The sequence below is a fragment of the Neofelis nebulosa genome, chromosome 8, assembly GCF_028018385.1.
Source record: "Neofelis nebulosa isolate mNeoNeb1 chromosome 8, mNeoNeb1.pri, whole genome shotgun sequence".
In the NCBI taxonomy this organism is placed as follows: Eukaryota; Metazoa; Chordata; class Mammalia; order Carnivora; family Felidae; genus Neofelis; species Neofelis nebulosa.
Window position 1 is genome coordinate 113,553,098 of NC_080789.1, and position 26,754 is coordinate 113,579,851.

General features: G+C 35.8%; 1 protein-coding gene across 7 annotated transcripts in view; it reads right to left on the reverse strand.

Moving 5' to 3' along the window:
• The window catches only part of LOC131483416 (coiled-coil domain-containing protein 7-like), a 282,146-nt gene extending 255,593 nt beyond the window's left edge, over positions 1-26,553 (reverse strand). For 4 of the 7 annotated variants that reach the window (XR_009247648.1, XR_009247651.1, XR_009247649.1 and 1 more), the window contains exons 1-4: positions 26,308-26,552; positions 21,346-21,677; positions 20,081-20,173; positions 15,071-15,154 (exon numbers count right to left, since the gene is read on the reverse strand). Coding sequence is in view for 1 of the 7 variants with exons in the window: in XM_058681527.1 (XP_058537510.1) it covers positions 15,071-15,154; positions 20,081-20,173; positions 21,346-21,624 (456 nt within the window). In the remaining 6 variants the exon portion in view is untranslated. Of the gene's footprint in view, positions 1-15,070; positions 15,155-20,080; positions 20,174-21,345; positions 21,678-25,030; positions 25,133-26,307 lie in introns of those variants that run through there. The other 3 variants (XR_009247653.1, XR_009247654.1, XR_009247652.1) reach the window with 2 other exon arrangements.
• Positions 26,554-26,754: the final 201 nt, after the last annotated feature.

A 26,754-nucleotide genomic window follows, 5' to 3' on the forward strand; every position in this document is an offset into this window, starting at 1 on the left:
TGTTGAAAATGCTGCTTTAAACATTGGGGTACACATGCCCCTATGCATCAGCACTCCTGTATCCTCTGGATAAATTCTAGTAGTGGATTGCTGGGTTGTAGGGTAGTTCTATTTTTAATTTTTTGAGGAACCTCCACACTATTTTCCAGAGCAGCTGCACCAGTTTGTATTCCCACCAACATTGCAAGAGGGTTCCCATTTCTCCACATCCTCACCAGTATGTGTTGTTTCCTGAGTTGCTAATTTTAGCCACTCTGACCGGTGTGAGATTGTATCTCAGTGTGATTTTGATTTGTATTTTCCTGATGATGAATGATGTTAAGCATCTTTTCATGTGTCTGTTGGCCATCTGGATGTCTTCTTTGGAAAAGTGTCTATTCATGTCTTCTGCCCATTTCTTCACTGGATTATTTGTTTTTCAGGTGTTGAGTTGGTAAGTTCTTTATAGATTTTAGATACTAACTCTTTATCCAATGTGTCATTTGCAAATATCTTCTCCCATTCCGTTGGTTGCCTTTTAGTTTTGTTGTTTCCTTTACAATGCAGAAGGTTTTATCTTCATAAGGTCCCAATAGCTCATTTTGCTTTTATTTCCCTTGCCTTTAGAGACGTGTCAAGCAAGAAATTCCTGTGGCTGAGGTCAAAGATGCTGTTGCCTGTTTTCTCCTCAAGGGTTTGGATGGTTTCCTGACTCACATTTAGGTCTTTCATCCATTTTAGTTTATTTTTGTGTATGGTGTAAGAAAGTGGTCTAGTTTCATTCTTCTGCATGTTGCTGTCCAGTTCTCCCAGCATCATTTGCTAGAGAAACTGTCTTTTTCCCATTGGATACCCTTTCCTACTTTGTCAAAGATGAGTTGGCCATACATTTGTGGGTCCATTTCTGGATTCTCTATTCTATTCCTTTGGTCTATGTGTCTGTTTTTGTGCTAATACCATACTGTCTTGATGCTTACAGCTTTGTAGTACAGACTAAAGTCTGGGATTATGATGCCTCCCCGCTTTTTCTTTTTCAACATTACTTTGGCTTTTTGGGGTCTTTTCTGGTTCCATACAAATTTTAGGATTGTTGGTTCTAGTTTTGAGAAGAATGCTGGTGCAATTTTGATAGGGATTGCATTGAACATGTAGATTGCTTTGGGTAGTATTGACATTTTAGCAATATTTGTTCTTCCAATCCATGAGCATGGAATGTTTTTCCATTTCTTTGTGTCTTCTTCAATTTCTTTCATAGGTTTTCTACAGTTTTCAGCATACAGATCTTTTACCTCTTTGGTTAGGTTTATTTCTAGGTATTTTATGGTTCTTGGTGAAATTGTAAATGGAATTGATTTCTTGATTTCTCTTTCAGTTGCTTCATTATTGGTGTATAAAAATACAACCTATTTCTGTACATTGATTTTATATCTTGCAACTTTGCTGAATTCATGTATGAGTTCTAGCATATTTTTCATGGAGTTTTTTGCGTTCCCCATGTAGAGTATCATGTCATCTGCCAAAAGGGAAAATTTGACTTCTTTTTGCCAATTTGGATGTCTTTTATTTCAATTTGTTGTCTGATTGCTGAGGTTAGGACTTCCAACACTATGTTAAACAACAGTGGTGAGACTGGACATCCCTGTCATGTTCCTGATCTCTGGGAGAAAGCTCTCAGTTTTTCCCCATTGAGGATGATGTTAGCTGTGGGCTTTTCATACATGACTTTTATGATGTTAAGGTATATTCCTTCTATCCCAACTTTTTGAGGGTTTTTATAAAGAAAGGATGTTGTATTTTGTCAAATGTTTTTTCTGCATCTATTGATAGGATCATTTGGTTCTTATCCTTTCTTCTATTAATGTGATGTATCACATTGATTGATTTGCAAATATTGAACCAGCCCTGCAGCCCAGGAATGAATCCCATTTGATTGTGGTGAATAATTCTTTTAATATACTGTTGAAATCGATTTGCTAGTATCTTGTTGAGAATTTTTGCACCCATGTTCATCAGGGATATTGGCCTGTAATTCTCCTTTTAGTGGAGTCTCTGGTTTGGGAATCAAGGTAATCATAGAATGAGTCTGGAAGCTTTCCTTCCATTTCTATTTTTTGGAACAGCTTGAAAAGGAAAGGTATTAACTCTGCTTTAAATGTCTGGTAGAATTCTGGCAAGCCATCTGGCTCAGGGCTCTTATTTGTTGGGAGATTTTTGATAACTGATTCAATTTCTTTGCTGGTTAAGGGTCTGTTCAAATTTTGTCTTCCTGTTTGAGTTTCGGTAGTGTGTGTGGGTCTAGGAATTTGTCCATTTCTTCCAGGTTGTCCAGTTTATAGGTATATAATTTTTCATAGTATTCCAATAATTATTTGTATTTCTGTGTTGTTGGTTGTCATCTGTCCTTTGTCATTCATGATTTTATCTGTTTGGGATCTCTCTCTTTTCTTTTTGAGAAGCTGGCTAGGGGGTTATCAATTTTGTTTATTTTTTCAAAAAAAACAGCTCTTGGATCCATCAATCTGTTCTACTGTTTTTTTAGATTCTATATTGTGTATTTCTGCTCTGATCTTTATTATTTATCTTCTTCTGCTGGCATTGGGGTTTCTTTGCTGCTCTGCTTCTAGTTCCTTTAGGTGTGCTGTCAGATTTTGTATTTGGGATTTTTCTTGTTTCTTGAGATAGGCTGGATTGCGATGTATTTTCCTCTTAGGACTGCCTTTGTTGCATCCCAAAAGGTTTGGAGTGTTGTATTTTCATTTTCATCTGCTTCTATATATTTTTTGATTTCTTCTTTAATTGCCTGTTTGACACATTCATTCTTTAGTAGGATGTTCTTTAACCTCCATGCATTTGGAGGTTTTCCAAACTTTTCTTCTGGTTTTCAAATTTCATAGCACTGTATCTGAAAATATGCATGGTATGATCTCAATTCTGTTGTATTTACTGAGGTTTGTTTTGTGACCCAGTATGTGATCTATCTTGGAGAATGTTCCATGTGCACTCGAGAAGAATGTGTATTCTGCTGCTTTTGGGTGAAAAGTCCTAAATATATTGTCAAGTCCATCTGGTCCAGTGTATCATTCAGGGCCATTGTTTCCTCATTGATTTTCTGCCTAAATGATCTGTCTATTGCTTTAAGTGGAGTATTAAAGTCAACTGCAATTACCATATTCTTATCAATAAGATTGTTTGTGATTGATTTATATACTTGGGTTCCTCCAAATTGGGTGCATAAACATTTATAATTGTTAACTCTTTTTGATGGATAGACCCCACAATGATATAAGGCCCTTCTTCATCTCTGGTTACAACCTTTAGTTTAAAATCTAGTTTGTCTGATATAAATATGGCTACTCCAGCTTTCTTTTGACTTCCAGTAGCATGATAGATTGTTCTCCATCCCCTTGCTTTCAATCTGAAGGTGTCCTCAGGTCTAAAATCGGTCTCTTGTAGACAGCATGTAGATGGATCTTGGATTTTTATCCATTCTGATACCCTGTTTTTTAAATTTTTTTTATCTTTATTTATTCTTGAGAAACAGAGTGTTGGTGTGTGAACAGGGGAGGGACAGAGAGAGTGGGAGACAGAATCTGAAGCAGGCTCTAGGCTCTGAGCTGTCAGAACAGAGCCCAACGTGGAGCTCAAACTCATGAACCCATGAGATCATGACCAGAACCAAAGTAAACACTTAACTGACTGAGCCACTAAGGTGCCCTAGATACCCTATGTCTTTTGATTAGAGCATTTAATCCATTTACATTCAGTGTTATTACTGAAAGATATGGGTTTAGTGTCACTCTGTTATCTCTAGGTTTCATGCTTGTGGTGATGTCTCTGGTCCTTTGTAGTCTTTACAACATTCCACTCACAGAGTCCTCCCTAGGAACTCTTGCAGGGCTGGTTTAGTGATGATAAACTCCTTCAATTATTGTCTGTCTGGGAAAGCCATTATCTCTCCTTCTATTCTGAATGACAGCCTTTGCTGGATAAAGGATTCTTGACTGCATACTTTTCCTATTCAGCACATTGAATATTTCCTGCTACTCCCTTCTGGCCTGCAAAGTTTCAGTGGATAGGTCTGCTACTATCCTTATGTATTTACCCTTGTAGGTTAAGGCCCATTTGTCCCTACATGCTTTCAGAATTCTCTCTTTATCTTTGTATTTTGTCAGTTTCACTACGATATGCCATGGAGAAGACCTAGTCCTGTTATATCTGAAGAGCGTTCTCTGTGCCTCCTGGATTTGGATGTCTGTTCCTTCCCCTGATTAGGGAAGTTCTCAGCTATAATTTGTTCAAGTAAACTTTCTGCCCCTTTCTCTCTCTCTTCTTCTTCTTCTTCTGGAACTCCTATGAGATGGATATTATTACATTTCATTGAATCACTTAGTTCTCTAATTCTCCCCTCATGGTCCAGTATTTTTTTCTCTTTTTCTCAGCTTCATCATTTTCCATAATTTTATCTTCTATTTCACTTATTCTCCCCTCTGCCTCACCTCTTCTATCCTGTCACTGCATCTAGTTTGTTTTGCACCTCATTTACATTTCTTAATTTGTCATGACTATTTTTTAGTTCCTTGATCTCTGCAGCAATAGATTCTCTACTGTCTTCTATGCTTTTCTCAAGCCCAGTGATTAATCTTATAGGTATTATTCTAAATTCTTGATCAGATATATTGTTTATATCTATTTTGAGCAATTCTTTAGCTGTCATTTCTTCCTGGAATTTCTTTTGAGAATAATGCTTCTGTTGCATCATTTTGGCTAGTTTTTTCTCCCTTATGTGTTTTAATAGCTTGTTTTGTGTCCTGCACCTGTGAGCAACTATATTAAAAAGGAGTCATATGCTGTCTAGGCCCTGACCCTTCAGGAGATGTTTTTGGAGTGTGTTATGTGCTCTCTGTTGTTTTGACTCTGGTTGCTTTATCTCCTTACTCATAGTGGTGGTTTGGACCTTCCATCAGGTGTGCTTTGATTTGTTCGTTGAAGTAATCCTGGGGGAAAAAAAACTAAAAAAAGGAGGAGCTGGTGGTGGAAGAAGCCTTATCCCTTACAAAGAGAGAAATGACAGGGACAGGGAAAAAGAAAAGAAAATTGACCAGGCAGAGAAACTATATGGCTTACTCCAGAGAGAGGAAAATAAAGGAGGAGATACAAAAGAGAATAAATATGTCTGCCTAAACAAACCAACAACCAGAATAACCAGACTAGAGAAGAAATAAGAGAAAGAAAAAGAACAGGAAAAAATACACACACACACACACACACACACACACACATATATATACATACACACACATAAATATATGTATACACACATATATACATACATATATATGTGTGTATTTTTATATGTATATATGTGTGTGTGTATATATATGCATATATGTGTGTGTGTGTGTGTGTGTGTGTGTGTGTGTGTGTGTGTATCAAGAACTGACCAAGAATTAAATCAGAAAATGCAAAACTGCTTGGGTGCCTTGGATGCCTTGGAACCAGTGTCTGGGCTGGTCTGGAGGAGGGGCTGTCTGGTTGGTAAGTATCAATCTTGCTCTGGTAGATACATAGTTACCAGGCACCAAGGGGCGTGGTTTGGTGTAGGCACATCATACCTCCACTGTGGGCCCCTTGTCCTTTCCCTGAAGCCCCACATCATTGGTGATGGGGAGAAAAATGGTGACATGCCAGTCTCTCCTCCCTGGATGGGTTGTCCCAAGCCACTTTGTTTAGGCCATCTTCACAGTGCTTTCAGGGGCACGAGTAAGCCAGTTTTTTTCACTCCAGTCTCCCGCACCTCCCAGGTCATCGGATGAGATTCAAACCTCAATGTCTTAAAGGATCCCACTCCTCACTCCCTGGTTCAGGGAAAGTGCCACTCCACCCCACCCACAAAGGGCATCTGGCTTCTCACAATGCTGCGCCGGCACAAGCAAGGTGGTTTGTCCTGATCCACAGTCTCTGGTGCCTCCTAGGTGATCAGCTGAGATTTGAACCCCCATGTCTTAAGGGATCCTGTACTGTGTGCTCCAGTTCCAGGGTAGAGCCACTCCACCTAGCTGATAAAGGGCCTCTGGCTAGTGGACACAAGCAGGGTCCTTGTCCTTGGAATGGCTCTTGTCCTCCCCACAGCACTCAAGGGAGGGGATTATACTCTCCAACTGCAGACTGTATCTCTGAGCTAGTCACTGAGCCCAGGGCTGGCTCCCCTGCCCCCCCAGGTGTGTGAACAGGGCAGCTTGCCCCAGTCTGGAGAAAGTCCCACAGTTAGAAATTGGAACTATCTCCATATTTTCCAATCCTTGGTCCATGGTTTTTCTCTCGTCCAAATACAATCCTACACTTGTACAACCTCTCTTTCTCTTCCTTTTGTCTCTCCGCAGAAGGGATCCCTCCCCTCTGTGCCTATGCCACCCTTTTGTCTCTTCCCATTCACAATCACACACCTATGAACTGCCAAGTTGTCCAATGGGCCCCTGGAGATGTCTCTGTCACTTTGCAGCCCAGACTCTTGGAATTCCAAGTCTTCTGGCCTCAACACTGCTGTGGTTGCGGGACGAGGGAACTTCAGGCCCTCCTAGTTCTCTGCCATGTTGACCACCAATCCTGTTAGCTTGTCTTTTTGATGATAGTCATTCTAACAAGTATGAGGTGATATCTCACTGTGGTTTTGATTTGCATTACCGTAATGATTAGTGATGTTGAGCACTTTTCCATGTACATATTGACCATTTGAATGTCTTCTTTGGAAAAAATGTTCCCCTGCCCATTTTCTAATTGGACTGTTTGGGTTTCCCCCCAATATATATAGAAGTTCTGTATATACTTTGGATATTAACACCTTATCAGATATGTGCTTTACAAACATTTTCACCCATTCTTTAGGTTGTCTTTTCATTTTGTTGATGGTTTCCTTCACTGTGCAGAAGATTTTTAGTTTGATACAGTCTTATTTGTTTACTTTTGCTTTGTTACCTTTGTTTTTGATATCACATGCAAAAGAATCATTGCCAAGACTGACTGACTTCAAGGAGCTTATCCCAAGTTTTCATCTGGGAGCTTTATTGTTTTAAGTCTTATATTCAAGTCTTTAATCCATATTGAGTTGATTTTTGTGCATGGTGTAAGAGAAGGGTCCAGTTTTCCCAAAACCATTTATTGAAGAGACTATCCTTTCTCCACTGTATATTCCTGGCTCCTGTGTCATATATTAATTGACCATATATGTATGGGTTTATTTCTGGGCTCTCTATTCTTTCCCATCAATCCACGTGCTTTTATGCCAATGCCATGTCGTTTTGATAACTATAGCTTTGTAATATAGTTCGAAATAGAAGACTGATGCCTCCAGCTTTGTTCTTATTCTCAAGATTGCTTTGACTGTTTGGGGTCTTTTGTCACTTCTTACAAATTTTAGGATTTTTTCCTATTTCTGTGAGAAAATATCATTGGAATCTTAATATGGGTTGCACTGAATCTGCAGGCTGTTTGGAGTAGCATGGACATTTTAACAATATTATTCTTCCAATCCATGAACACCAAATATATCCCCATTTATTTCTTTCTTCAATTTTTTTATCAATATCTTATAGTTCTTAGTGTACAGATATCTCATATCCTTGGTTAAACCTTTCCCTAAGTATTCTGTTCTTTAATTCTTCACTTTCAACCCTTCTGTATTTTTTTTTATTTTTTTTAAATGTTTTTATTTATTCTTGAGACAGAGAGAGACAGAGCATGAGTGGGGAAGGGGCAGAGAGAGAGGGAGACACAGAATCTGAAGCAGGCTCCAGGCTCTGAGCTGTCAGCACAGAGCCCGACGCGGGGCTCGAACTCACAGACTGTAAGATCGTGACCTGAGCCGAAGTCAGACGCTTAACCAACTGAGCCACCCAGGAGCCCCAACCCTTCTGTATTTTTATGCTTTAATATATTTCTAGTAAACATATAGTTTGAATTCATTTTTAACCAAATTTTTCCTTTAATTGGTATATTTACTGACATATTTAGATTTATTTCCATTATCTACTTTCTAATTATTTTTTCCTCTCTTTTTTTAGAATCTTTTGGATTTTTTTTTGTCAATTTTCCTCTACTAGGATAAAAATTCGACACATAACATATATTTTTTAAAAAGACATTTTAATAGGAATACCTAACTTATTAAAGTCATTACTATTCTCCCAAACAAGGACCTTAGATTATATTTCAATTGCAATTAATTCCAAGTCTAAGTTCTCTCCTGATGTACGTGATAATTATCATGCATTTTTATTCTATCATATTTTCTAATCCATAAGATTTGGTTATTAATATATATTTATATTACACGCATATACATATATACACTTATTCAATATTTACTACATTTATCATGTAGGTTGCTCTACTTGTTACTCAGACCTTTCCTCTGGATTATTTTTATCTCTCCAAAAAAACATCTCATAGTATTTCTGTTTTTATTGAAGTATAATTGACACATGTTACATTAGTTTCAGACATACAACATAGTGATTTGACAACTTTATATATTATGCTATGTTCACCACAAGTGTAGCTATCATCTGTCACCATACAACATGATTACAGTACCATTTCCTATGCTTTAACTTTCATCCCTCTGACTTATTCATTACATAACTTAAAGCCGGAAACTCCCACTCCCCTTTACTCCTTTTTGTCCACTCCCATCATCTCTAGCAGCCACCTGTTTGTTCTCCATATTTATGGTTGTTTCTGTTTTTTCTTTGTTTGTTGATTTGTTTTCTTCTCTAGATTCCACATATAAGTGAAATCATATGGCATTTGTCTTTCTCTAACTTATTTCACTTAGCATAAAACACTCAAAGTCCATTCATGTTGTCACAAATGGCAAGGTCTCATTCTTTTTATGGCTGAGTAATCTTCCATTGCATATAGATACCACATCTTCTTTATCTATTCATCTATTGATGTACATTGGGTTGCTTCTATATCTTAGCTGTTGTAAATAATGCTGCAATGAATATGAGGGTATATACATACATTTTTGAGTTAGAGTTTTTGCCTTCAAATAGGTAAAACTAGTAAAGGAAAAAGAAAAAAGAACTAATCCAAGTAACTCATGAATACAGAATTTAACATACACCTTATACTCAGTCTTGGGAAAGAGTACTGCCAAGGGATGAGGTAGGGGGATAGTATAAAAGAAATCATGAAATCTCTTTAGTAGATTTGTTTTTATAGTGATATAACAAGAAATCCTTAAACAATCTTGTAAGTATTATAGGGTTCAGCAAAAGAATAAATGTGTTGATGTTAAGAGTTAGGATTCTCACTATGGAAAGAAGGAGTATACATATGAAATTGCGGAAGGCAAGAACAAGCCCTGAGGTGAGAGACTAGAATTAAAGATGTCTCTGAGATTTTGAGATTTCTAAATGTGTCTGTTCATGTGTGTGTGTGTGTGTGTGTGTACATGTGCACTTTATTTTTATGTAGAAATATGAGCACATGAACTATGTATACGGTATGTGTGCATACCTGTATACATTTCCTAGTTCTGTCTGCTGAAACGGCATAAAAGCAAAGACACTCCAGAATCACTGGGCATTTTTAGTATCATTCCTCATTAAAGAAATAAGACTTTGTCAGCAAGATAGTGAATATGAAGCCTGAAACCCTCCTTCCCCCACAAAGACAGGGATTTTACATCAAACAAACCAAATGCCTCTGAGAAATCCAAAAACCAGTTAAACTTTAACGTTTCCTGTACCTTAGGCAAGGACAAGACCAACCACATCAACATCAAACACCACTTAAAAAAAAAAAAAAAAACTTATACTCTCAACATTAACTTGCCAGAGCCTCTCCCTATCCTGACACTGTAGCACAATTGGGAAGAAATCCCCAACTCTTGTCTTCCCTCTGGGGATGGAAAGGAGTAGAACACATATTCAACACTCTGATTTGGGAGCCAGGAGGTTGCCCAAATGGCCAGTTTCCCTCTTGCCTCTATCCAAGTATTGACAGCAATAGAGTGCCAGAATCTCTGAGAACTAAGACCATCAACCATTCACCAGAGTACATGAAGCACCAGAGGTTGCAGTACCAAAAATAGACACTAGGTGGAGTTCCTTACTGAAATTTATAACCGCACCACTGGGAGTACCTGCCTCAAAGATTACACACATAAACCCAGAGGGAATGCCTACCCAAAAAGGGCCTAAGAAGCCTCCAGTATCTAGGCAGGCTGAATGGAGAAAGTCTTCCCTATAGGAAATCAGACCACAAAGTCTGGAAGAGATGCCAAAATTCTAACAACAAAAAGTAACAAGACATAGAAAGAGGGAACCATGGCACATTCAAAAACACAAATTAAATCTCCACAAACTAATCTTTTTTTTTAAGTTTATTTATTTTTGAGAGACAGAAAGAGCACAAATGGGGGAGGGGCAAAGAGAGAGGGAGACAGAGAATCCAAAGCAGGCTCCAGGTTCTGAGCTGTCAGCACAGAGCCTTACATGGGGTCCAAACCCACAGACCATGAGATCATGACCTAAGCCAAAGTGAGATGCTCAACCAACTGAGTCACCTAGGTGCCCCTCCAGAAACTAACTTTAAAGAAACAGAAATGTATGAATTACGAAGAATTCAAAACTGTCATCATGAAGATACTTAATGAGCTAAAAGAGAGCACAAGACAACCAAAGGAAATGAGAAAAACCATACATAAACATGAGAATATCAAGAAAAAAAATAAAAACTATGAAGAAAAACCACACAGAAATTCTGGAACTAAAGAATACAATAATTGAATTGAAAAATCCATTACAGGAATGCAACAGCTGACTTGACCGATTAGAAGAAAGAATCAGAAAACTAGAAGACAAGATCTTCAAAATAATCAAGACAGAAAAGGGAAAAAAAAAAAGAAAAGAATGAAGGAAAATAAAGAGAGCCTAAAGGATATATGGGATACCATGGAATGGTACAAAATATGAATTATGGGAACTGAAGAAGGAAGAAAAAAGAAACAGGCATGGAACTTATTGAAGAAATGATAAAAATTCCCCAAATCTGAAAAGAAAATAGACATACAAATTCAAATAGCTTAAAGATCTCCAATTAGGAAAATATCAAAAGAAATCTACACTGAGATACATCATACTAAGCTGTCAAAAGTCACAGAGATAGAATCTTGTCAACAGCAAGAAAAATGTTCTACATTACATATAAGAAAGTTTATACCAGATCATCAGCAAATTTTTAACCATTAAGATTATGGGCTATTAGGGAGCACTGAAAGAAAACTGCCAAACAAAAATACTATATCTTGCAAAACTATTCTTCAAATATGAGGGAGAAATCAGGACTTTCCCAGATAAAAAGAACTGCTGAAAAGAATTCATTACCACTAGACCTTCCTTATAAGAAACCCTGAAGGAGTCCTAAAAGTTGAAGAGAAATAACAATAAACATCAACACAAAACCATACAAAAATATAAAATTCCCTTAAAAATATAAACATATCAACAAATATCCTGTAGTATTCTTAAGCAGGCAAATAAATCACTTATAAATTTGGTACAGAATTTTTTAAGATGAAAACTAATTATAAACTTAAGTTAATGGGCATACAATGTAAAAAGAGGTAATTTATGTCATGAATAACATAAAGTAGGAGAGGCAGGGATGTAAATAGTAGAGTTTTTATATGTAATTGAAGTTGTTATCCGTTTAAAATAGATTGTTGTAACTTTAATAAGTTTTATATAATTGCAATGGTAACCACAAAGTAAATAACTATAGAATATAAACAAGGGGAAACAAGAAGGGAATCAAAATACATCACTACAAAAAAATCAACAAAACACAAAAGAAGATACCAAGAGAGAAAAAGAGGAACCAAAAGCTACCAAACAGAAAGCATAAACATAATGGCAATAGTAAGCATCTCCTACAAGTACTATATGCTGCCTCTAAGAGGCTGTCTTTAAATCTTAGAACTCACACAGGCTCAAAGTAAAAGGCCAGAAGAAGATATTCCATAGAAACATGAACTTAAAGAGAGCAAGTGTGGCCATTCTTAGACAAAATAGAGATTAAGACAAAACTGTCAAAAAATAAAGAAAAAAGAAAGATATATATAATGATAAAAGGGCCAATTCACTAGAAATATATAACAATTATAAATATATATGCACCTAATATTAAAGCACCCAAATATGTGAAGCAAACACTAACAGAACTAAAGGGAGAAACAGACAGCAACACAATAATATTAGGACATTTCAATATCCCCACTTTCAGTTATGGCAAGAACAGTCAGACAGAATATCAATAAGAAATGAAGGACTAGAGGCGCCTGGGTGGCTCAGTCAGTTGAGCATCTGACTTCAGCTCAGGTCATGATCTTGTGGTTCGTGAGTTCAAGCTCCCCTTCTGGCTCTGTGCTGATAGCTCAGAGCCTGGAACCTGCTTCAGATTCTGTGTCCCTCTCTCTCTCCGCCCCACCCCTGCTTGTGCTCTGTCTCTCTCTGTCTTTCAAAAATGAATAAACATAAAAAAAATTTTTTAAGAAATGAAGGACTAAACAATACTGTAAAATAGATATACATAACAAACATATACAGAACACTCCACCTAATGACAGCAAAATACATGTTCTTCTCAAGCACTCATGGAACATTCTCCAAGACAGACTACATGTTAAGGACACAAAACAAGTTTTAACAAATTTTAAGATCAAAATCACACAAAGCATCTTTTTAAACACAATGGTATAAAATTAGAAATCAATAGTAGAGAGAAAACAAAAAAATCCACAAATATGTGAAAATTAAACAACATGCTCTTGAACAATCCATGGATCAAAGAAAAAATCATAATGGAATTTAGAAAATATCTGAAGATAAATGAAAACAAAACACAAAATACCAAAACTATGAGATTTGGCAAAAATCAGTACTAGAAGTTTATGGAGGTAAGTGTTTACATTTAAAAAGATCACAAACTGAGACACTTGGGTTGTTCAGTTGGTTAAGCATCCAACTTTTGATTTCAGCTCAGGTCATGATCTCATGGTTCCTGAGGTGAAGCCCTACATCAGACTTTGCACTAACAGTGCTGAGACTGCTTGGGATTCTCTATTCCCTTCTCTCTGTCTCTCTCTCTCTTTCTCTCTCTCAAAAATAAATAAATATTCAGAAAATAAATTAAATAAATAAAAAGATCACAAACAATAACCTTTTATCTAAAGGAACAAAAAAAAATTTGTTTAAAGCCAGAGTTTGCAAAAGAAAGGAAATAATAAATATTGGAGCAGAGATAAATGAAATAGAGATAGGAAACAAAAATGATACCAAGAGTTGTTTTTAAAAAGATTAACAAGGGGACGCCTGGGTGGCTCAGTCAGTTAAGCCTCTGATTCTTGATTTCAGCTTAGGTCATGATCTCACAGTTCGTGAATTCAAGCACATCAGGCTCTGCCTGACAATGTGGAGCCTGCTTGGGTTTCTCTCTCTGCCTCTCCCCTGCTCACATTGTCTGTCTGTCTCTCTCCCTCTCTCTCAAAATAAATAAACTTAAAAAATAAAAAAAAAAGGGGCGCTGGGTGGCTCAGTCGGTTGGGCGTCCAACTTCAGCTCAGGTCATGATCTCGCAGTCTGTGAGTTCGAGCCCCGCGTTGGGCTCTGTGCTGACAGCTCAGAGCCTGGAGCCTGTTTCAGATTCTGTGTTTCCCTCTCTCTCTCTGACCCTCCCCCGTTCATGCTCTCTCTCTCTCTGTCTCAAAAATAAATAAACATTAAAAAAAATTTTTTTTAAATAAAATAAAAAATTAAAAAATAAAAAAAAGATTAACAAAAGTAACAAGCTTTAGCTAGATTAACTATGAAAAAAAGAGAATATTCAAATAATTAAAATTAGAAATGAAAGAGGATATATTACAATGATGTCCACTTTGCTCAAAGACAAAAGATCATAAAAGACTACTATACACAATTATATGCCAAAATATTGGATAACCTAGAAGAAATGGATAAATTCCTAGAAACATATAACCTACTGAGGCCAAACCATGAAAAAATTAAAAAATCTGAACAGACCTATAACTAGTGAGGAAACTGAAGCAGTAATCAAAAACCTCCCAACAAAGAAAAACCCAGAACAAGATGGCTTCACCGGGGCATTCTATCATTTAAAACACCAATCCTTCTCAAACTCTCCCAAAGAATCAAAAAGGAGGAATTCTCCAAACCTATTCCATGAGGCCTGCATTATCCTGATATCAAAACAAGACAAAGACATAAGAAAACTACAGACCAATATCCCTGATTAATAATGATGCAAAAATCTTAAACAAAATACTAGCAAACAGAATTCAAAAGCAAATTAAAAGGTAAAAAAACCAAGTAGGATTTATGTCTGGAACATAAGCCTGGCTCACTATTTGTAATAACATGAAACAATGTAATACACCACATAAACAAATGAAGGACAAGAACCACATGATCATCTCAATAGATTCAAGAAAAGGTTTTGATAAAATTCAACTCCTTGATGGTTAAAAAAAAAAAAACAAAACCTCAATAAACTAAGAATAGAAGAAAACTAACTCAGCATAAAAATCCTTATGTAAACAGGCCACAACAAATTTTTGTTTTCTTCATGCATGTGTTTTTTAAAATTTTCATTAATTATGACATATTGCCTTTGTAATATAATTTACCTTATTAAAAACACTAAAATAAAAATACTCTTAATACTATATTTTCATCTGTAAACATGAAAATACCAATGACTCTATCAATGCTGTACTTAAAGGAAAATTCACAGATCTAAATGCCTATGTTAAGAATAAAAAAAAATAATACTTTCTAATGCCTTTTGTAACTCATTAAGGCATTGTATCTAGACTAATATTGCTACATGATATTACATCCAAATTCAAACAACCAACATAGCTTTAAAATATTTTATCACTATAATTATTTTAATAGCAATTTTTAATAAATATAAAATGTATTAGTATAAAATTTATTAACAGTACCAATAATTTAAATTAAAACAATAAATGATATTTTGGATCCCATAATTTATGCAGAATACATACATGACGTTCTTCCTTAGCTGCTTCTTCTAACTGAGCTGCAAATTGTGAACAACATATCAAGAATGAATTCAGATCATCCCCAACCTTTTGAAAAGAATAAAACAAAGTTACTTTTAATTTCAGAACCCATATGCATACCCATCTATATTATAGTACATTTGTTTTTAAAAATAATTTTTGTCTATAATTTATGTCCCTTCAAACATATAAGACAAGAAATTGTGCTCCAAATGCTATACTAGCAAATTCTCCCAGAAAGTGGAAGAGAGTACATTCTGGGGAGTGGCCCATGAATGACATACCCAACTATGCATCTCTTCTCATTCTCCTCTACATAGTTGTAGAAAATCAAGCATCCCATATTTAGAATCCTGAAATTTATGAGCAGCCAAAAAAAGGTAGCAATTCTGTATATACCTTATAAATATCTCTTTGTGTTAGAAAATTAACACTAATTATAACTTCTGAATATAAGTATACTTATCAAGAGCTATAGTCTTTCACCCTCAATAAGCAAATGAAGACTTTGAGGAAAAAATAGTGACAAATTAAAATGTTACAATGACTTAAAAAAAAAAGTCACAATGACTGAACCTTTTATAGTAGAGTGGTGATTTGTAAATCAGAGACAACCTATGATAAACAAATCTAGATGCTTATATACAGTTAGGATTCTCATAGAGTGTTCTCCATGAGGAATATGCTTATTCAACGTCACATTTTAAAACATACTCATACGCTCATATATTTTTTTTGTCATGGTAAAGATCTATACCCATATAGAAGAGTGGGAAAACTGAATTAGTCATTCAGGAGAGCAGGAAAATGAAGTAACTAGAGTTACTAATCATAAATATGAGACTATACACATGCTTGAGGACCATCTTCTATTCAGATTTAGAAGCCACAAATATAGGGATTGATTTGATGAGGGTTGCAGGGTTTTATTTATTTAACAAAATAAAATCAATAAAGCATGACAGGGCAAGAGAGTTAAGTACCTATGTGTGGGAGCAATAATAATAAGGGAACATGGAATTTAAGCTAGGTAAGTAAGAATAGAAGAAGTATTTGGGACAGTAAAATGTAATAGGACCAATGGATTATAGTTCCCAATGGAATCAAAGGACTTTTGGAGTCAGAATATTAGACAGACTAAGTGGGAAAGATAAGAGGTAGTAACCAGAAATTAAGATGATTGAAACTTAAATTATGGAAAAGTAACAGTTATTGGTTATGACAAAGACTAAAGGATATCATCTTGTTGGTTAGTGGCTGACATAGAAGATAAGATCATTAGAGTGAATGATCATTCAGTGAACTAAGAGTCCACATTATTTGGAAAGATCTTCTACATGGATATTAAAATCATCAAAAATTATGACAACAGTGCTGTAAGACAAGTAGAATACCAGTATAATACAGACTGTTAGTCACCTACTAATTATTATGTTTTTCCTTGAGGATATTGAAAAGGAGAGGACATAAGGAAAACGTGATGAACTGAATTCTGCAGAACACTTTGCAGATGAGCAAAGAACCAAAGCCATATCCATACCTAAGGGGAGCATGGTGGAGAAAGAAGAGCACTTGGCCTAGTTGTGCCAAGTGTGCCAAGTCAGCCACGTGAAAAAGCAGGCCTACCACTGACAAACAGAATTCAGAGTATGAAGAAAAACCAGCTGAGCCTTTGACAGTCATTTAAGCTGGCAGATAGACTAGAATGAGAAAAGCTCCTAAGGCAAATCACTGAACCCAAACATTTTTCTTTTACCAAACTCCTCCCCATCTCAATTTTGCCATAAAGATGGCAGAAAAGGAGGCCTACGTACCCATTAGGAATGGTCAGAATTAAAAAGACTGACAATACCAATTCTGGTAAGAATGTGCAGCCACCGGAACTCTCATAGAGAGCTGGTAGGAACATACAATGATTCCGCCATGTTAGGAAACAGTTTATGAGCAATCGCTCATAAAGTTAAACATGTATTTATAACTCACCAATCCTATTCCAAAGAAACTATCCACGATGAATAAAAACATATATCCTCATAAAGACTTGTACACAATGTCCACAGAAGCTTCACTCATAACAGTCAAAATAGTTACTGCATCCAACCACCTAAATGTTTATTAACTGGTGAATGGATTACAAACTGTGGGATAGTCATACAATGGAATACTCTTCACACCAAAGAAACTACTGATATACAGAACAACATGGATGAGTCTCAAATACATGATGAAGTAGGGAAGGCTAGATATATATCTATATCTATATCTATATAGATCTATATAGATCTATATAGATATAGATATATAGATATATAGATATATAGATATATAATGACTACATATTATATGATTTCATTTATATGACATTCTAGAGAAGGTAAAAGTATAGTGACAGATCAGTGTTTGTCTAGAGCCAGGGTGGGAGGAAAGGACTGACTGTAAGTGGGATACAAGGAAGCTTTTGGGGATAACAAAATGTTTTATAGTTTGGCAATTACACAACTATAAAAAGGAGGAACTAAAAACCAGAGGAATCTCATCCTGCATGTTCTTGTGGTAATTGTATTTGAAGTTCTACCAGGAATGAACCAAAATGTGAACCAAAACTATTTAAAATCAGAGTTCAAACTCTTCCCTGCTAAAATACTTGCAAGATCAAATAAATCAACCCCTGAGGGGAAGCAGCAATATGTACGATTATGGGTTAGACAAACCATACAATAACTCAATTAAAATATGGATCAGTTCCTGCTCAAATCAGTTCTTAGAAGAATGAGAATGATTAGCTTTTCATGCTAAATGTCAGAAAGGAAACAGTAAGGATTCTCTAGAAAATAAAACATTGTACCACAGTTTCCAATATTTTTCTAAATATAATGCTTGGGATCCAACTAAAAAAAATTATAAAACATGAATAACCAGGAAAATACAATCCATAATCAAAAGGAAAAATTGTAGAAGTAAATACACTGATGATCCAGATACTGAAAATTAGCAAAGATTTTTAAAACTCTGTTACTGATAAAAGAATTTGCAGAAAAATATTGGTAGACAGGTAAAGAGATAGATAATAGCAGGAGAAATATAAAACTCCCTAAAAAGTAACCAAAAGATAATCTTAAATGTGAAAATTATGATATTTGAAATAAAAATTTCATTGGATAGAGTTTAACAGCAGATCAGACACCACAGAAAGGATCGGTGAGTTTGAAAATAGAATAACATATATTGTCCAAACTGAATCAAAGAAAGAGAAAAAACTGAAATGAATGAACAGAGAGTAACTTCTTATACAGTAACAAGCATTCTAATATATGTGTAATTAGAGTCTCATAAAAAAGGATCAGAGAGGCAGTAAAATATGTAAAGAAATAATGAATGAAAATTTCCAAATTTGATGAAAAACATCAACTCACAAACTCAGCTTGATAGACTGCAAATAGAATAAATATACATAAAAAATAATTTTGGACTTTCACTTCTGGTCATCATGGACTAGGTCCATTCCTCTAATCACCCCTCCTACAGTTAAAATCCATAGACAATACAACAAACTAACACAGGCAAATTCTGAAAGGAAGAAAGAGAAAGGCAGAGATCTCAAAACTTGAGGAATACATGAATTCTTTAGGTTTTCTTTTTACCTACATATAAAATGGATGGGACACTGGAAAAGCCTGACTCATGGAACTTCCAATAAGCACAGACTTAAAAAAAAAAAAAAAAAAAAAAAAAGCACAACAACTAAGAAAAGCCAAAGGACTGTAAAAAGGGGGTCTCTAGCATAACCAAAACCTTTTTGACAATGCCTAATCCTACTTGAGCCAAACACCAAGAACAAGCTGCACCCACTATCCATGTGTCGATAGGACTAAAAAATAATGTGGCAGTGAAAATTAGCCATCCAATTCCCCCACCAGAGTGATGATGTTGAGACCAACCAGGGAACTGAACTTCCACTCTTGTCTGAAATTAGCAGTCATAATGAGTCAAGGATATCTGCTCTCATCACTATTATTAAATATAATACTTGAAGCCAGAGCCAGCACAAGAGAAGGAAATAAAAAGCATTCAGACTGGATAGGAAGAAGTAAAATTGTCTCTACATGAAGATGACATAATTGTCCATGTAGAAAATCCAAAAAATCTATAGAAAAACTAGAATGAAAAAATACATTGAACAAGGTTGTTTAAGATATAAGATCAACATACAAAAATCAATCATTATTTCTATCTACTACTTACAAAATGTGGAAACTAAAATTTAATACAATGCCATTAAAAAGTGTTCCAAAAAACATGAAATATTAATGCATAAAATCTAACAAACCATGTACAGGATCTGTATGATGAAAATTACAAAATGGTGATGAAAGAAATCAAACAAGACCGAAACAAATGGAGAGTCATACAATGTTCATGAATTGAAAGACTCAACATAGGTGTTTTATTACATGGAGCCAAACTCAATCCCTAACTAACAAAAATAATTATAAAATAGAAAAATAATACTCTACAAGTGTATTAAAGTACAGTTGAATATTATGAAACATGTAAAATAATTCATCTCATCAGTAGGTTAAAGGAGAACCACATACTTAATCACCTTAAGAGTTACATAATTTATATATACCAGATATTTGTTAGAATTCAATAAATTCTTGGGTTTTTTTTATTTAGCAAAATACAAATAGAAGGACACTTTCTTAACATGATAAAGAATATACATCTAAAACCAACAAGTAACCAAATGTTTAAGAATTAAACAGAACAGGCACTAGCAATAAAAATACGTTTAAAATACAGATAGGTCTTAATTAAACTTTAAGATAAGTGTTAGCAGAGGATAGAAAAATCAATACTCTACTTTCAAGTTCCTTAACCAGGTCATTTTCATGGATGGGAATTCATTCTGAGAACATAAATGGATTCCAAAAGAAAATCTTAACCCTTTTCAGTGTTAAATGTTTCTACATTAGGATTATATACACTTACAGATAAAGTTAATTCTTCATGTTCAGGCTTCACAACTGATTTTTCTCCATTTACAATGCTAAATCCATAGGCTTCCTCCAAAGTAGAAACAACCTATGAGTAAATCAAAGCAAATTTTTATTTTAATAATTTTATGTAAATTATATGTAAATTTATTAAGTGTAAAAAAACACTTAATCAAACATGTCAGGACCTTCTTAGCAATAAGACTTCTTTCTACCAGTGCCATAAACTTAAACTTTCCATCTCACATCCCATCTTATATCACCCTGAAGAATAAGAAACAGTCCTCAACTCTACTCTGTAAGAAAGTCCCTATGACTCCCATTTCTGTGTTCATAGGCATGTAAAAGGCGATCTATGAATAGTTGAAGCATCAACTCCACTTATCACCAAAGTATATCCTCAAAATCTGAGGGACTCAAATTTCTTCTTCGAAAAGAAGCGGACAAAATAGAAATGTAAACTAGAGAGCAATAAATTTTTTAAGGAAATTCTCTGAGCTAACCCTTCAAACTTTGAACAAACTTGTATTTTGGAAATTTGACAAAACTATATTATTTTTATATTTGTGCTACCTCCCTCATTGTTCTCATTTGGTATGTGGTACATTCACAATTCAATTCTGGATCACTGTGCAAAGAGAAACTCAGAAAAAAGGAGATTTTTTTTTTTCCCAACACTAAGAGCTAAAGTTTCTAAAGTGCTGAGAAGAGTTAACATAGCAGGAATGAGCCAGAAAGGATTATCATTAGAAAGATCTGCTTTCAAGGTTGGCCTTAGACTGTTGCCTCAGAACTTGGATTTCATGAGTGTTCCCATCATTCACTGATAACAGTGGCTCATTGTCCTTAAACTGTTTGTGCAAACAATGTGGTTTATGCTAAACATCTGCTTTCCTTCAGGGAGTGTGGAATTTTGGTACATGCTAAGCAAAATACCTAGATGAGCAACCCCCAATAAAACCCTGGGCAGAGTCTCTAATGAGCTTCTCCAAAAGACATTTCACATGTGCTAATTTGTTGTTGGAGTAATTAAGCACATCCTGTGTGACTTTAAAGGAAGAGGAATCTTGGACCTAGTTTCCTCCAGACTTCACTCCATAAGCCTTTCCCTTTTGCTGATTTTGCTTTGTATCTTTTCACTGTACTAGATCTTAGCCATCAGTAGGTCTATATTTTGAGTCTAGTGCACCTTCGTAGCAAATCTCTAAGCCTAGGGACGGTCATGCAAACCCTAAACACAGGGACCAACAAGTGTCTTACCATCTTTAGATGTTGGGTAATTTTTCTGATCAATTCATCTTCTGCTATTAACTCCTTTGTCTTACTCGATGCAATGGGCAAAGCATATCTTACGATGGATTCCCCTGCTGGTGGAGATCCTAAGACCATTGGTTCAAGTTTATCATGTACTAATTTTGCACTATGTTTTTCCTTTGGTTTAAGTGACAACGGTGCAGTAAATATTCCTTTTTTGTAAGTTAAATCTGGAACATTTGCCAATTTATTACTAGAGGCTGACAGATGTTTTGCAGACTTCATTTTGTTATTTTACTTGACTTCCAAATTACAGGTGAAAAAAATTGTATTCCTCCCTGTAAATAAAACATTAAGATTTCAGATTAAAAATTAGGGCAGGATTACCAATTGCCGTGAAGATGGTGAATACCAAAACCAGCACTGCAGAAATCACAAAATGGAGAGGAAACCATTCCTAACAATAACAACAAAAAAATTTTTAAAAAAGAAAAAGAAAAAAAGCCTGTGAGAAATCCTTAAAGGTGACTGAAGACTGATTTATGTATGAGTATTTTGGATGGGGAGTTTTATATCTATCATTATTTGCATAGGAATAATAGCCTAGACCCAGGGTAACAACAGAGTAATATCAAGGCAGCACCAAAATCATGCTGGGTCCCCCCAAAAAATATATTCAAGTTCTAACCCCTGGCACCTGTGAATATGACCATATTTGAAAATACCATTTTTGTAGATGTAACCAAGTTAAGATGAGGTTATACTAGATTAGAGTGGGCCCTAAATCCAATGACTGGTATCATTATAAGAAAGCCAAATGAAGACAAAGATACACAGATGTATACAGAAAAAGGTCATGTAATGATAGAGACAGAGACTGGAGTAAATCAGCTACAAGCCACGGAACGTTAAATTTTCCCAGCATCCTTGCTAGGAAAAAGCAAGGGAAATTCTTCTTTCGAACCTTTAGAAGGAGCATACCACTGCAAACACTTTGATTTCAGACTCTTAGACTCTGGAACTGTAAGAGAATAAATTACTATTGTTTTAAGCAACCTAGTTTGTGGTATTTTGTTATGGCAGCCCTAGGAAACAAATACACACAAAAAAATTTCCCTAAATTTGATGGGAGGGACCTAAACTGTGGCCTGTTTTTTGATCATTTCATAACAGATTACTAGACAAGAGTAGCTGACACTCCCAAAGACATATGAGTTCACAGGCAAAAATAACTTGACACCTGAAAAATACAAGCTTTGCAAAGGAAAGAAGAAAGAAAGAAAGAAAGAAAGAAAGAAAGAAAGAAAGAAAGAAAGAAAGAAAGAAAGAAAGAAAGAAAGAAAGAAAACTAAAAGAAAAAGTCCAGAGGCACCTGGCTAGCTCAGTCCGAAGAGCATGAGACTCTTGATCTCGGGGTTGTAAGATCAGGCCCCATGTTGGGTGTAGAAATTATATAAATACATACATACATGCATATATACATGCTTTTAAAAAAGACAAACCAAAAATATACAAATACACACAAACAGAATATTAGCAACACAAAACAGGTACATGAGTATTTTTTTAAAGACTCAAGTAGAAATACTACAAACGAAAAATGTAATAAACATAACTGATCACAGAATAATACTGCTGAAGAATAAATTAGGCAAATGGAAGATCAGAGTGAGATATTCTGCCAGAAAGCAGCAGAAAACGATAAAGAGATAGAAATGAAAAAGAAAATAAGAGATACGTAGAAGAATTATACAAATATCAAAAACCAGATAAAAGAAGATCCAGTGAGGAAAAAAAATATGAAATGGACAGGAGGAAATATTTAAATAAATAATAAAGATAAATTTCTCAGACTTAAGGATAGTGGAAAGCACAGATCAAAAGTGTTCACAAAATACCAAAAAGGAAACAGATAAACAACAAAACATAATTAATGAAATAAATATAAAAGCCTCAAAAAGAAAAATTTGAAAGTTTTCAGAAGGAAAGAGCATATAACCTAAAAAAGAGGAAGAATTCAATTTTTAATTCAAGTTTTAAATAAAATTTCTTCTTAAAGGAATCTATATTTTGTCTAAATTGCAAGCTCTTTGGACGCAGAGTCTAGCTGAAGAATAAAAATGGATGCAAAGATTAGCAGCATTTATCACATATTCTCGAACATGAATAAAGTAAAATACACATCATCAGTAAGTATTAAAAATTAATATATTTTAAAGAATTTAAACAATTAGCAATCCTATGAAAATTGGGAAAATATAGGCCTGCATTTGTTGACAATATATAATTTAATGATTAAATTTTTGAAGAAGTAGTACCTAGTATAGAGAGGGTCATCTAATAAATTTTAATAGACTAATAATAGATATTTTTTTTATTTGGCATGGAAAAAGTCAATGGCATCCTATTAGCACATTTATGCAAAATACAAATATCAACACCAAATAATAGACTAATTAGAAGTAAAATAAAAACCAAAAAATAAATATTATATGATACATTATAAATGAAATCAGTTACAATAACATTTTTACAAGCTAATTATTTCTCAATTATTTCGGACACAATCGCTAAGGTAAACCACAGAAAGCACATAAAAATTATTGATATAATTGTGGATTTCCAAAATGCAAATATTTCTATATGTGAACATGTATTAGGATTTTAACCAAGAGATGACACAGCTGGAGAAGAATCTACTGTTTAGATTACTTACAAAAAAAAATTAAAAAATATATATATCACATTATGTGTGTGTATATATATATATATATATATACACATATATATAACAGCAATACAATGCCTCAAATACGTATGAGAAAAAACAAACAGAAAATACTCAAAAATGAAAAATCTGTAATATTTTGCACAATTCATCAAGACTTTTTTTTTTAACTTGGTACTGAATGATAGAGCAAAAATATCTTCTGACAACACTGAAAATTTTTCATTCTCAAACTGTACAACTGCTTTATTGTTGTAATGAAACACTACATAGTTAATTGAAAACAGTTGTCAAACATAATTTTTATATCATAGTCAAATAAATATTGGGAAAGATTATTTGATGTCATGTCACTCAAAATTCATTTGAAGAATGCAATGGTTTTGGAAACTGTTAACAATAATAAATATATACATTGTAGAACATAAGCCAAAGCCCCCTGTTGGAAAATATATCCATTTATATTTTTCTAATATTAATAGTGGCATAATATTTTTTTTTAATTTTTTTTTAACGTTTATTTATTTTTGAGACAGAGAGAGACAGAGCATGAACGGGGGAGGGGCAGAGAGAGAGAGGGAGACACAGAATCGGAAGCAGGCTCCAGGCTCTGAGCCGTCAGCCCAGAGCCCAAACCGGGGCTCGAACTCAACGGACCGCGAGATCGTGACCTGAGCTGAAGTCTGACGCTTAACCGACTGAGACACCCAGGCGCCCCAGTGGCATAATATTTTAAATAAAGGTAATGTAATAAGTGATACAGAAACTAAAATTTAATTTACAAAATTGAAAAGCATCAAAAGAATTTCAAAGAAATTATATTGCCAAAGACAATGCATCAAAAGCATCAGGTCTGAGAGAAAAGGACCAGCAAAAATGACTTAAGAATGATTGATCAATGAGCCAGAAGGTAAAACCAGGAGAGGATGTATTGAAAATAAAGTGAAAAAAAAAAAAAAATACGAGTAAATGATGAACTGCGTTAAATGCTGGGCGGGTAAGATGAGGACTAAGAATTAACCACCGGATTTAGCGACAGGGAGGTAGGTCATTTGTGACCTAAAGGATAGCAACAGTTTTAAGAGTGACGGGAGGTGAATGCCTGAAATATGGGCAAAAGGAAGATTTTTTAAGAGAAAAGTAACATGTTTGTATGCTGTTGTAGGTTGAATTATGCCCTCTCCCCCCAAAAAATATGTTCAAGTCCTAACCCCAGAACCTGTGAATGTGACCTTATTTGTTAATAAGATCTTTGTACATGGAACCAAGACGAATTCAAACTGGATTGGAGTGGGCCCCAACCCCAATGGTGTGCTTCCTGGAAGAAACTCAGACCTACAGGCGCATGGGGAGACCACCACGTGAAGACAGAGGCAAAGATGAGAGCAAGGAGTCTAAGGGACACCAACTGGCAGCGGCCACCAGAAGCTGGGAGGAAACACGGAACAAATCCTCCTTGAGAGCCTCCAGGAGGAACCAGCACTGCCACACTCTTCAGACTTCAGCGTCCAGAAACAGAGGATAAATTTTTCTGGTTTTAAGCCACCCAGTTTGTGGTACTTGTTTAGGCAACCCTAGGAAATTAATACATATGCTGATGGAAATGACCCAGCAGAAAGCAAAATGTATTGATTGGTATGGAGGGAAACTGCTGGAATGATATCCTTGAGTAAACAAGGGGATATAGGTTTTAATGCATAAATGCTCCCGTGCACTTAAGGCAGGACCAGGGAAACTTCTGCGGTGACAGACAGGAAGGCTAAGACGCCCGCTACTTCAGGAAACCAACTGAGAAAAAGACGGGCCGCGCACCAGGTGCAACCAAACAACCTAATAAATGGACCCATGAAGTTCACACGCCTATAAAAATAAAGGTTACATGGACTAAACGCTTGTATTTACAAGAAATATTTAGGGATTTTACGTATTGTCTTCATTTAATCCTAACTATCCTAGGAGGAGTAGATCACCACAAATTTGCCCAAGTTTATCAGTCACCTTCTACCACAAAGAAAACGTTTTCTGGTCTCCCTTCAAGGATTCATCTCAAACGCTTTAATGATACAGTACACAACGAAATGGGGGAGGGGGCGACATAGGGCAGAGAAGCTAGGATTATCGTCTTAGATTTCGCTTCAACAGAGGCACAGCTGCCGCTTTTGCCAGAGAACACAACAGAAACCCTCACACTCCGCGGAGGGAAGGACCGCAGGCGCCTCCCCTCCCAGTGGCTAGAATACCTGCTGAGGCCGCTGGAAGCCAGGTTACTGGGCGGTTTTGCCTTGGCCAAGCGGGCTCTAAGGTGAAAGAGTTGGAAATGCCGAGCCTCCCAGACTTCCTTCAAGGCGGAAGCCTGCAAACCCTTCAGACTCCAGCCTTGCTATTTTACAAACTGACATTTGGGCGGAAAGGCCGGGCCTCTGCGCCCTGAGGCGGCGGCAACGACCCGCCCGGCGCTAAGCGGCGAGGTGGACGGTTGACGCCGCGTCACCGACGCCCCCGCCGCGCGCCCCCGCCCCGAGAGACCCGCGCCGCGCGCCCCCGCCGCGCGCGATCCGCCGCCGCTCTAGGAGCCAAAGCCTGAACCGAGTCTTTCCCGGAACTGAAGGCTAGAGGATTTTCGGCAACTGTGGAGCCCTACGAAGTAATACAGTCCAGACTGCGCTTTCTGTGTTTCTTGCTCCCTG